Here is a 13,321-nt window from a genome sequence, read left to right on the forward strand (position 1 = left end):
TTATTTAGTGTTGCATAAACACATGTAATATTAAGATGCACAAGCTCAATTTGTGAACAAAAAAAGCCATCCCACAGTATATAGTTTGCTAATGATTTTATTTTCTGACACAATACAAGAGTTGAACAAAACAGTCGAATCACAATTTTTTGGTTTCGTATAACACCATAAAACAGCCTTTTTAGTTTAAAATAATGAACAAGAAGAAATAACAAATTAGTAATTTTTGTTAGAAAAATAGCTAACAGCATACACTTTCATCTCAAGCATAAAAAGGAGCTGAACTCAAAAATACAAAAAGAACACATTTTGCATTGTGAAAAGAAAGTAAAAAAATGCACGAACTGACCAATAATGGCAGTAAATGTATCAATAACAACAAACTAACATTTATGATAAATTTGAACATGGGATTCAAGGATTAATCAAACTTTTTGTGAAAATTAACACTAATACATTTGTTATATAGGCCATGTTCACAGCAAACCAATGTCCTTCAAGAAAATCTGATCATGTGATGGTGTATTACAGCAAAGTTGTGTAAAACAAACTTACTGAAATTTGTTCGGTCACGGAGTTAGCAGTAAGGTCTAAAGTTACAGTTAATACAGAAAACTAATGGAATCAAATTATGTTTTCTTTTTCTTTTCTTTCTTTTTTTTTTTTTACAGCCTGGTAGTAACAAAGTGCCCAAAGATGCAATTTCAAATTGGCTCTTTGCTAAGTTGCCTGCAGCCAACACACTGGGGCGGCTGTGGCTCAGATGATGGAATTAGTCATCTACTGATTAGAGGGACAATGGATCAATACCTGACTCTTCCCGACTCTTTCAGTTGCCTCTGATGTATCCATTGGAATTTGAGTAAATATGGGTAAATGTTAGAAATCGCTGTTTCTAACATTCATGAATGTGTGTTAATGAAACTTGTAGTAAAAAAGCACTTGCTCCGATGAGTAGAAAGGTGTTAAACAATCCATTTATAATTTTCCCTTTGGATTAATCTGTGAGTTAGGTGCTTTTTGTTGGCCTAGTATATTGTTGCGAAGTTTGAAGATGATCCATAAAAAAAAGATTATATCTTTACAACTTTGGCAATAGACTGCTAACAAGGAGACAAACAGACAAGCGAACTCGATTACATACTCTCTCCCTTCAGGTGGAGAACAAGGGGTCATTCAAGACTTTTGGGCAGTTTTGTAGCAATCAAAATTCAACTTAATGAGTTCCATCAGTGTAATGTATGTTGAGTTGGCTCAAATACCTATGGTGGTAGCACGCTCAAACTCCAAAGCACGTACAAACTTCAAAACACGTAAAAAACTCCAAAGCACGTACAAACTCCAAAACACGTACAAACTCCAAAACACGTGCAAACTCCAAAGCACGTACAAACTCCAAAACGCGTACAAACTCCAAAGCACGTATAAACTCCAAAGCACGTATAAACTCCAAAACACGTACAAACTCCAAAGCACGTACAAACTCCAAAAAGCACGTACAAACTCCAAAAAGCACGTAAAAACTCCCAAAGAAATGCAAACTCCCAAAGAAATGCAAACTCCTAAACACAACGGAAGTGCTCCAGGACGCTAGGGGCAGTGTTGAGCTTGATTTGCAAAATAAACGGCAAGTTTGTTGCAAACACATGGAGTTGGATAGGATAAACACACCTGCAAGAATAGAACAACCACGCTTTATAGGAAAGGTAATGTGCAAACTGTTGTTTGTTTGATTTCTTTTTAATTATGAATGCTTGGTTTATGGTGGAGTCAAATCTGACGTTAGCTAACAGTCAGTGTGCTTTGCTCATAGAGAAGCTTAACACTGCCCCTAGCGTCCTGGAGCACTTCCGTTGTGTTTTGGAGTTTGCATTTGTTTTGGAGTTTGTGCATGCTTTGGAGTTTCCACATTCTTCGGAATTTGTACGTGCTTTAGAATTTGTACGTGCTTCGGAGTTTGTACGTGTTTCGGAGTTTGTACATGTTTTGTGAGCTTTCCAGGTTGCTATTTCTATTTTCTCATGATGCATTCAATTCAGTTTTATTTTATTGAAATTTCGCCAAATCACAACAACAGTCTTCTCAAGGCGCTTAACATTGTAGGGTAAAGACCTTACAATAATACAGAGAAAATCCAACAATCAGATTACCCCCTATGAAAAAGGACTTTAGCGACAGTGGGAAGGAAAAACTCCCTTCTAATAGGAAGAAACCAGCTGGGGCTGAGGGGAGGGGGACAAGGCAAAAGACATTAATTCATTTTGCAGGTTTCACTTAAGCAGTAAAAGATTTTTACTGGTTTCTGTCACTGTAATCAAGTCGATCTCGGCTACCACCATAGCGATCACCGCGGTCATGTCGACTGTAATCGTCAAGGCGATCTCGGCTACCACGATAATTGTCACGGCGATCATCAAGGCGATCGCGACTTCCACCATAGCGTTCACGTTGATCATCAAGCCGATCACGACTTCCACCATAGCGTTCACGTTGATCATCAAGGCGATCCCGGCTACCACCGTAACGTTCGCGGTGATCATCAAGGCGATCCCGGCTACCACCGTAACGATCGCGCTGTTCATCGAGGCGATCTCGACTACCACCGTAACGATTACGTTGATCCTCGAGGCGATCTCTACTACCACCGTAACGTTCGCGTTGATCATCAAGACGATCCCGGTTACCACCATAATGGTCATGCTGGTCGTCCTGGTACCGGTGAGAGTCTATATCACTGCCCTTGCCTTCATACCTTTCTTTGCTGCTATTGTAACTGTACTGATCATCTGCAAACTTCTGCACAACTTCTTCGACTCTGGAAATATTTTGAGGTGCCACATCATTATCCTCATTCTGGCTGGCCTGTTTCTTCTCGCTGTTTGACTTGTTGTCTGAGTATGGTTCTTCACCTTCGGCAGCATCTTGGTCGTAATACCTCATTTCTTCAGGGGAACTAGGAGACAAACACATGAAGGAGCTGGATGGTTGATTGACTGAGATACTTTCAATAATTGTTTTAATCAAAAATTGTTTAAAACAATTTACAATGACAGAAAAATCCAGAACACACAGTACATACCCCTCAGGATATTTATTCTTCTTGCTCCTTCTCCGACAAAGACAGAAGATGAGAATCCCCACCACCAGGAGCCCTGCGAGGACTCCTCCTATTATAGCTGCTGTGGACCCAATTTTCATGCTGGCTGGAGAAAAAGTAAGTTAATATAGTTAAGTCAGGGTTAAACCTTTCATCCAGGGTTTAAAGCTTAACTTTGAGCTGTTGCTGGTTGTCAAGTTATGTTTTGGAGAAGGTGAATTTCAATTGCAATTATTTAAATTATTATGTCAGGCAATTTAAATCACATGGTCATGGTAAAATAATAAAATGCTGACCAATATGTCAATATGGCAGCAGTCCTCAGACAAGCTGCCTCTTTTTATAATGAAATGAGAACTCTGCACTCACTGTGATGGCTTGTCAACCACAACCTGTTAGCCAATGAACGTACCCCCAAAAAACTAAGACTCTTTGAAACTAAGACTGGACAAAGTTTACAAAATGGCTCAATGTTTTCTTTAATATGATCCAAAATGAGTGACCGAGACCATGAACACATCAGGAAAGTGTTTACAAAGGTCAAGCGAAAAGCTGCTTTCTCATAGACCTCAATAGGACCTGAAGATTTTTATTAACCACAGCTATTGCCCCCTGGTGGCCATTAAAAAGAATGCAGGCTTAAAGCGCTTCCATTTTGGTTTTGTTTATTTTGTCATATATCAGCATTTCGGGGTTAGTATCTCGCAATTTCAGCTAACTAGGTATCGTGAAATTCTGACTTATTTATTTCTGTTCGAATTATATGTGTCTGAATTTTGAGGTAATAACCAAAAATGTCAACTCAGCTCTACATAACAATCCCCAGCCCCCACACTCCCATATTTAGAAGGTAAATACTACATTTGCAACTAAGATGTCATCTTGGTATCTACAATGAGTTTGTAAGAAACATTGTTCCAAAACAGTCAACTGTTGCAGCTGGTGTAAATGAAGATAAGTGTAAACTGCAAAACTGAATTAAAAGAAGTTGGAATGCTCACCAGGCATCACAGCCAAAGTAAAGTTGCAGCTGGCAGAACCAATTCGATTTTGTGATGTGCAAATATAGTACCCAGATGTCTCCCTTGTTATATTGAAGAGAGATAGGACTCCATCCTCTGAAAAATAATGACAAAGATTAGCTGAAACAGTGCCGAGTAATGCCTTTTTTTCCAATCTGCTGTATTTACACAGAGCACTTGAAAGTGACATATTGCTAGTAGAAGAGCATACTTTGAGTTGCTTTAGGTGGAAATTGTCTGGGACTGTTGTCGACGCTAAAGCTCTTCCAGTCGTAGGTGGGTGCTGGGGATGCCTCCTCAGACAAACAGGTGAGTGTAACATTTTGAAAATATTCTGCACTTCCCTGAAGCTTGCAGATTGGTGGAGAGGGAGGGACTACAAGATAAAAACAGTTAGTATAAACAACAGTTTTGATTTTACGTCATTTCTGAGATTGTATTTTGGAGTGTAAGAGGCTAATCTATCAGTTTGCTAATTCTCACCCAGGACCACAAGGGAGGTGGTGGTACCAGTTGTTCCATCATCGTCACCATATATAAGGACACTGCACTGGAAATGGCGGTTTTCCTGCATGGTGAGCTGTGTTAAATGCAGTGTGCTCACTCGAGTGTTAGGGTCAACGTCCAAGGATGCTCTGCCTTCATAAGCTGGGGAAATTTCAACCGGTTTGCCATACCATGCAGTAGCCACACGTTTCTTGAGAAAAATAAAAACAAGCATAAGATATCTGCTTAGTTTAATTATGGAAGTAATATTTGTAAATATTACAAAACACAGTGGGTTGCATGCAGAACAGCCCGTAAAGCCCTTTACGGCATGCAAATGAGGCATATGTATGATTTTATTCTATACAGGTCAAACGCACTGTTTTAGGAACAACCTGGAACTAGAAACTACCAGCTTGGGCAAATAAAAGCTGTATGTAGACTTAATCCTGTTTCTGGGTTATCTGATAGGTGAAGGAGTAGTTTATACACATGAAACCATACATGAGTCATTCACCTGTTCGTTATCCACTGGGACAAAATCATTACAATATTAGTAGGAAGGAACCATGTTACATTCAAGTAAAGTGTAGAACACACTTTTCTTTTCATAGAAATTCTATTTTATTAAAACTGTAACTGTTTTAGGACTATAGCATATTTAAGACTATACTATATGCTATATTATATTATATTAATACTATAATCCCAAAACAGCCCGGAAGCTTGAGTAAAATCAGTAAGGGTCTACATAAACATATATTTAGTATTTAGTGCAGTAATTTCCCTTCTTACCATTGGGTCTCCAGTAATTTCTGGGAAGACTTCCCATGTGAGTACATAGTCGGTCAATGAGGGATTTGCAGGGACCCAGGAGCAGGTCAAGTCAATGCTGCCTCCTTTTTCAGCCTCATATTCATTTTTTGGAATGGACACCTGAAGACTCTTGCAGCAGGACAGCACTGGAATAAAAAGGAATGACCAGTGTCTTTTAGTTTCTTGTGCTTCTTTAATGATCACTTTAAAAACTAGTTTCATGAATATGACCAACTCAAACTTTTACATTTATTTCAAGGCAGCTGTCGAAAAGAAAAATCTGAATGTCTCCTTTGAGTAAAACGATATCCTGTTCCAGGTGAGTAGCAAGAAGTTGGGTTAATGATTAACACAGGCGATAATACCATAAAGGTGTGGCAATGGTTTTGACAGAAGTGAAAAAACATAAAGCATAAAGCGTACCTGTGAGTATCAGAAACAGCTTTCCCCATACAAGCTGCCTGTCCATCGTCGATTATAAAAGAGAATTTTTAAAAATCCAGAAAAACTTTTAAAAAAAAGAAGAAAGTTTATGCTTTCAGTCCAAGAGCAAGAACCCGCCTAACCTTCACGGTGAACTCCCAGGTGTAAAGAAGTTGACTCTTCCAGGTAATAAATTAGCAGCTACAAGTCACATGTCACCTCTGCTCCAATCACTGATCTGTTTCGCTTTTGATTAAACCTAGAAACTAGAGCTGAAAGTGATAAGCAGGGAATACACATGAAAAAGAGCTTATATTCAATTTAACATACAGACAGATGTAAACAAAACAACAGAAAACAACAAAAAACTTCATGTGTCTCTCTCAAGTGTTTCAGTATTATTAACTTACAAAACTGGATGGATTTTGAAATTTTGACCTTCCTGGAAAGCGAGATTGTCTGTCCGCAGCTGCTGTTGTGCTCAGTTTGACCTGCAGGATGCAGTGTTGTATTGAAAATTTTATAACAAGCATTATCTAGCAGCTACTCTAGCACACCCAACATAAAAAGCAAATGAATGTAATTGAACAAATAATTAACCTCTTTTTGTGTTGGCTGAAGCTGAAGGAAGCTGCTTGAAAAAGAAATTACTGTATGAGGCACTTGTGCAGGGAGGAAGAAGTGACCTTCGCTATAATACAGTGTGCTCGGTCAGAGGCTTTGTGGCATTCAGACGCAGCCCTTGATGATGCAGTCCTACAGACTGATGAAGTCTTAAAGTATTCAGCCTTTCATACGTGTGAGGTTGAAAGCTTTAACCACTGAGGTTTAGCTTTAGTCATTTCATGTGTGAGAGAATCTAATAGTTCCTACAAAAAGTTGATTCTGTTCACCTGGATGTAGCGTTTTCAGTGGGAGAAGTATTTCATCAAACATCCAAGTGACTTTTTCACTCTCAGCTGACTTCAGGTTTCCCCAACCTTATAAACAGTACGTTTCATAACAACTCACAGTAGGACCACTGAAGGAACAACAGGCTGTGAGGTCAGTTTTATGCTTATAATTCTGCAAATTTTCATGACCACTGATTAGTGGTCATTGATCAACGGCCATTGATTAGTGACCACTGATCAATGGCCACCGATCAATGACCACTGATCAATGGTATTGAGTACCATTCACAGAGAGTCAGGGGATTCCTGCAATCACAGCATTGTAAGATGGTGAAAGATGAACTCTTAGGCCCCTCCTCAATTCAGAGAAGGTCTTTCAGTTTTTACATAAATGGCCTCCTTGACTCCCTGCTGAAACCAGTGTTCCTCCCTGCCTGGCCTAATGAGTTAGCTCTTCTGTGTTGTGGTATCTGCTTAGCCAGAGGTTGTTTGGTTTCAGTTTGCTTAGGTACAGTGGTCGGACCATGAGCCCTGCAGGTTGCCACGTTTATTTTCTCATGATACATTCAATTCAGTTCAGTTCAGTTCAATTCAATTTTATGGCCATAGCACAAAATCACATCAACAGTCACCTCAAGGTGCTTAATATTGTAAGGGGAAGACCCAACAATAATACAGAGAAAATCCCAACAATCATATAAGACCCTATGAAAAAAACACTCGGCAGCAGTGGGAAAGAAAAAAGTTTTAACAGGAAGAATCCTGTGGCACAAGCAGGCTCGGGTAGGACGGGACAAATAATAAACTAATTTCCATGATTTAATAATTTATTCTGAATTGTTCTATAAAATTAATAATGCTAAATTAATTTTGTCCAAATTCTCCATGTAATGCCGGCCGCTGCTACACAACATTCTCATGTTCATAATTAGTGTTTTGAATGTACCATCACTTTCATATTTACATAAGTGTTAAAATGTCCCTGACTTTATTCTGCAAATTTATTTTAACAAGCTGCTTGCAAACAAGTCTTATATGAAAAGGGGCACGGCTGAATTTGAAGTTGTCATGCTGCCCACGGAAAAATGTTCTTGTTCTATCATCTGATTATTTTTACTACTACTTACTTTTCCAACTTTCTGTTGTTCCCATCCTGGCTTTTTGAGATCTGTTGCTGCCATTTTATTTAAAATGAGCTGATATATTTAATGTTTTCTATGTTGTATTAAAATAGATCAAATATGGGTTTGCATTCTCTGCATTCTGGTTTTTTTTTTTTAATTTCATCTACATGTTACCATTTTAGGCATTTAATGTACAATTGAAAGGTATGAGACATGTTTTCCGCTTGCAACATCTGGCTTTTGCGACATTTTAAACAGAATTATTTGGACACCTGTATTATTGAATGTGGCTCTATAGTGTAGTGAATTACACAATGACTTTGCAAGCACAAAGGTATCTGGTTCAGTTCTAGTCAGAGACACAAATCCTCCTTGGGATTACGCCAGGAAGGGTGTCCAGTGGTAAACTCATGCTGTGACAAGGGAATAAGTGAAAGTAGCTTTATTTGGACACCTTTTGACTATATTAATAAAACTGAACTGAATTGAACCAGCTGAAATGGGAATTGTAACAGCCCAGCCATCATGCCGGAATGTTTTATTTTCATTTACACTTTTACGCTGTCCAAAAATTTTAGGATTTAGATACCAAACTATGAATACTATTTGAATGTACTGAACATTGTTGTACTGAATGTACTGATATTACAACATACATGTTGTAATATCAGTAAATTAAAAATGCACACAAAAATGTGCAGAGCATGTCAATTGACCACTATGATTATTATCCACTCTAGCATCCACTCTGTTACCGTTGTCAGCAACACAGAAGATGTTTTTTTTGTTTGTTTTTTTAAGTGTATCTACCATGACATTAATCAGCTGAAGCAAAATGTTTTTTCAGAGCTGCCTATATACTATATGCTAGCGGTGTCAAACATGCGGCTCGTGGGCCAGAATCGGCCCAGCAAAGGCTGCACTCCAGTCCACTGGACAGGTTTGGAAAATGTGAAGGAGTGCATAGATTTTTATTTTACAGGTCCTCACATTGATTAAGTCTCCTGCCATTAAAATGAATACTACACCAAAGTAATTAAGTACCAGATAAACAGTAACAATAATTTGTTTTTTTTTACAGTGAGTTCACAGAAAAAAGGACAATCAGCATGTAGCATGAGCATATGACAAGCATATGCTCCGTCATTAAGAAAGCCCAGCAGAGGATGTACTTCCTGAGGCAGCTGAAGAAATTCAACCTGCCAACACGGACGATGATGCAGTTCTACACTGCAATCATCGAGTCCATCCTCACCTCCTCCATCACCGTGTGGTACGCTGGAGCCACTATCAGGGACAAACAGAGACTGCAGCGTGTTGTGCGCTCTGCTGAGAAGGTGATTGGCTGCAGACTCCCATCTTTGCAGGACCTGTACACCTCCAGGACATTGCGGCGTGCAGCTCGGATCTCAGCTGACCCTTCTCACCCTGGACACAGTCTGTTTGACCTGCTCCCCTCAGGCAGGAGGCTCCGGTCCATTCGCACCAGAACCTCTCGCCATAAGAACAGTTTCTTCCCCTCTGCTGTTGGACACATGAACAATAACCATATGACTGTTCCCGCTACTAACACATGACCCTACGCTGTGTTCACTGCATCATTCCATGATTGGCACTGATCACCACCTGCACTCATGTATATATCTTTCAACGTAGCACTCTTAATTCTTATTCTCATGTATATATCTCATGTATAGCTCATGCACATATCTTTCTACGTAGCACTTTTAATTCTTATCCCTACTTTTATTTTTTCATGTCTATTTAAGTGCTATTTATGACACTATGTTTGCACTGAAGCACCGCAGCAATTTCCTAATATTGTAAACCTGCTCAACATTTGGCAATAAACCCCTTTCTGATTCTGATTCTGATTCTAACACTAACCCACTTTAACCCATTTTAAAAAACTGAAAGTACAAGTTTTTTAGATTTGTCACTGCTTTGCCGAGGTCTGGAGGAAGAGCCAAACTGTCACTCCCAGAGCAGAGGGAATTGGTTATGATGTTGAGAAACCACCCAAGAAGCACCGAGGCTCAAACCTGCCATAAACTGGAAAATTCCAGAACACCAGATTCACTGTCCATTGTGAAGCAAGTTGTACAAAATTGCGAACTGAGACCAAGAAAGAAGCCCCTGCTCCAAAATCAGCACCTTCAAGCTCAGCTGAAGTTTGCAGCTGCCCACATGGAAAGGCCTTCTTGAGAAATGTTTTATGGTCAGATGAGGCAAAGATTGAGCTACTTGGCTACAATAACAAGAGGTATGTTTGAAGGAAAATGAATAAGGCTTTCCAACTTTGTTTCAAACTGTAGCATCATGATGTGGGGCTGTTTTGCTCTCAGTCATACTGGTACGGTGCACAAAGTGGATGGAATAATTAAGTATATGAAGTCAGCAGCTAGACAATTTAAACTTGGGACATGGTTGGGTAAAAAAAACCCAACAGGTCAGTGACCTCAAACGCACTGGATCTGGAAGGGATCTGGATCTTGGAACGGCCTTCAAACTGCCCTGTAGAATTTTCAGGTATCTGTAGTTTACTTGAGTAATTTTGTTTCCGGGTAACTTTTTACTTTTACTGTCTGCATTTTTAAATAAATATCTGTACTCTCTATTCCTTACATTTTCAAAACAGGCAAAGTTAGCACAACACCGTCCATAAGATGCAGTTGTAGGCCTTCAACATCGAGCTAGCCCCACAAAAGAGTAGCTAGAAGAACATAAATGGAGTGATGCTTTTTAAGTGGCAGGTCATTTTAAATGCAGCGTTTCTATCAGCTCAACAAACATAATTAAACACAGTTTGTCACACAGTGTGTTGCTAGCTTAAAGGTCCAGCTGCTGTAATTCACAGGAAGAGAAAAAAAATGAGACCTAACTTCACTCCATGATGGAGAAAGAAAGAGGAAGAAGGGAGGTCATATTGAAGGCAAGGACTGCTCAGTGGTAAATGTAAAGCTTACATGTAAGTCCTCATGTTTTAAAATTAGATATTGGGTCTCTACGTGTGGCGTGTTTTTTTCATGTACTGAAACGTGCTGCACAACAACCTGTTGCATACTAACTGTGCTATTTAAAGACTGCGTGAGAAGACTCTGCAGGTTAGTCCAGGATAAACAGGTTAGTTTGCAGTACTGTGGTTATTCACAGTAAAAGTGTGTTACCAGAGGACAGTGGCTGTGGTTTCATGGTCAGAGTTAGATCACATCAAGTGTAGCAGAGATGTTGCTTAGATTCATTTACTGAATCCCACCTTCATACCAACCTTATAGTGTCTTATGGAGGACTTATGAAACATCTGCTTACATTTTGTTGAATTCAGGTGAGGGCGTCTTGATGCATGCTCAATCATCCAGGTAAGTAAATCTCCAAACGTTGATTCTGTTCATCTGGACGTAGCGTTTTCAGTGGGAGAAACATTTTCTCACTCATCCAAGTGACTTCTTCAGTCTCAGCTGACTGCAGGTTTCCCCAACCTTATAAACAGTGCATTTGCATAATGACTGAAACTTAGCACCACTGAAGAAACAATGGGCTAGGAGGTCAGTTCCTTCATCTTGATTAGAGAATTTGCATAATTCAGGTGAGCACAGTAAACCTCAGAGCAGCACAGGTCAGCTGATCTCAGCCTGTACACAAAGAAAATCTGCTGCAGCTCTCAATAGAAATTATTCTGAGCTGTGAGTCACTAAAGCCACTAAAACTGATTTTAGAGTTTCCCACCTGATGAATGCCACTTTAACATCGTCCCCCTCCCCATTTTCCTGGTCAGAGGCAAAATCACCCTCCACAATGTAGGCAACAGAAAATAGAGCTATTTTTTTTTATTTTTTTCTCTTCTCATGTTTTACTTAACTGATTCATGTGTAGTGCCTTTGTTATAATTGAATTTAGACTGAAATAAAGTTTGTTTCCTATATACTATCATTTAATTATTACAGGTTCAGTGAGCTTTGCACAAAAACAGCTGGTGGAAATTAACTTTTACTTTCTTACTTTGAGTACACTTCAGAGCCTGCACTTGAGTAAAGAAGTTGCTTCATTACTTTTACTGGGGTATTTTTTTAACACTAGTATCTGTACTACTTAAGAAGACCTTAAAATTATTAAATATATGTGGACTATGCTTAAAAGCCAGGTCTGTGCCAGGAAACCAATAATTTTAAATGAACTCTATAAATTCTGACGAGCGATCAAATATCCAACCACAAGCTTGCTTATGGCTATCAAAAGCATCTGGTCAAGGTGCAAGATGCTAAGGGACATTTCACCAAACATTAGTGGGGGTGTATGTATTTGAGGATGAAGACTTTTGACACTGTGTGGATTCAAGAAAATCCAAAAACAAATTCAAACTGGTGTAGCCATTTTTTATTTTTTCAAAGCCAATAAAGATGTGTGCTTTACCCTGGAAAATGAAAAGTTCAAAGAAGCCAGTAAAAGCTCATTCATCCCCGTGTTCGATGTATGTAAATGTCTGACCACAATTGTAGATATGAGAGTATGTTGTCTGTTTCTTTATATTAGCCCTGTGATGGACTGTCAGCCAGTCCAAGAACACCAACACCTGGGGTATACACAAGCCCACCATGACTCTGGATGAAGGGATAAAATGATAACATTAAAAACGGAAATATTGAATTTCAGAAGCATGACACTTAAAAAAAACCAATCAATATATATATATATATATATATACACACACACAGACACACACATATATAGGTCTAATTTAAGAATTAAAAAAGGCACACTCTTTTCCCTATAAAGTACGGTTATTCAAAGTGGGATGAAGTGTATATTTTGATATATATCCTGGTATAGATCAATGGACAACATGCAGGAAGGGGTGGGGATATAAGGAAATGTGTTCTTGATTTACATGTTTACTTTTTCCATAAATAAACAGAAACAGCAATGATATCAGAGATAGTAAGCAAATATATGAAAAAGAAAAAGTCTTTGCATTGTTCTTCTGTTGCTTCATGCTTTGTATATGTTTTTGAAGTAAGACGGTCTAATCAATGTTTTGCTGCACCACATGGAGACAAAGCATCAATACAAGTTCATAAATCCCCAGTAAATAGCAATACAATATTTCTCCTGATATTTCTGTGAAATAGTCTGTGCCTGAGTCATCGATTAAGATGACTGTGGTTGTCACACATTACGCATTTTTTTTTAAATTCCTCTGGGTATATTTTGTTTTATTTGACTTTTAAGTGGCGAGTCAAACCAGCATAAATGGCTCTGGGCAATTTTCAGGGCTAGTGTTGATGTTTTCCGCGATTATACTGCGCAGGTCCGCTGGGTGATCCGCCCATGGCCTGTTCAATTCAAAAATTATTGTGTAAAGAAAACAAGATGCCTGTTTAAGTATGTAAATAAGCCACAGCTCACAACACGCTCCACTATCCCCAGACCAGGTCCCTGAGCGCATGCGGGTATCCGTGAAAA

At 39.0% G+C, this 13,321-nt stretch overlaps 1 protein-coding gene across 1 annotated transcript; it reads right to left on the minus strand.

Moving 5' to 3' along the window:
• Positions 1 to 93: 93 nt before the first annotated feature.
• Positions 94 to 6,208, minus strand: LOC146650917 (V-set and immunoglobulin domain-containing protein 2-like). The gene is made up of 7 exons (XM_085384557.1): positions 5,845 to 6,208; positions 5,401 to 5,567; positions 4,603 to 4,816; positions 4,331 to 4,495; positions 4,099 to 4,215; positions 3,080 to 3,203; positions 94 to 2,953 (listed from the first exon to the last, which is right to left on the minus strand). The coding sequence occupies exons 1-7, from the start codon at positions 5,888 to 5,890 to the stop codon at positions 2,293 to 2,295; spliced, it is 1,494 nt and encodes a 497-aa protein (XP_085240683.1). The 5' UTR covers positions 5,891 to 6,208; the 3' UTR covers positions 94 to 2,292.
• Between the last annotated feature and the right edge of the window lie 7,113 nt (positions 6,209 to 13,321).

The sequence above is a fragment of the Rhamphochromis longiceps genome, linkage group LG16 (assembly GCF_057381845.1).
Source record: "Rhamphochromis longiceps isolate RC_006_pf linkage group LG16, R_longiceps_female_GT1.1, whole genome shotgun sequence".
In the NCBI taxonomy this organism is placed as follows: Eukaryota; Metazoa; Chordata; class Actinopteri; order Cichliformes; family Cichlidae; genus Rhamphochromis; species Rhamphochromis longiceps.

Excerpts from the sequence above, each read along its gene's own strand:
- LOC146650917 (XM_085384557.1), bottom strand. The coding sequence starts at position 5,890 with ATGGACAGGCAGCTTGTATGGGGAAAGCTGTTTCTGATACTCACAG. Across the intron at positions 5,568-5,844 it reads GCTGTTTCTGATACTCACAG|TGCTGTCCTGCTGCAAGAGT; the intron begins GTACGCTTTATG and ends TTTTTATTCCAG. Across the intron at positions 3,204-4,098 it reads TACTTTGGCTGTGATGCCTG|CCAGCATGAAAATTGGGTCC; the intron begins GTGAGCATTCCA and ends CTTTTTCTCCAG.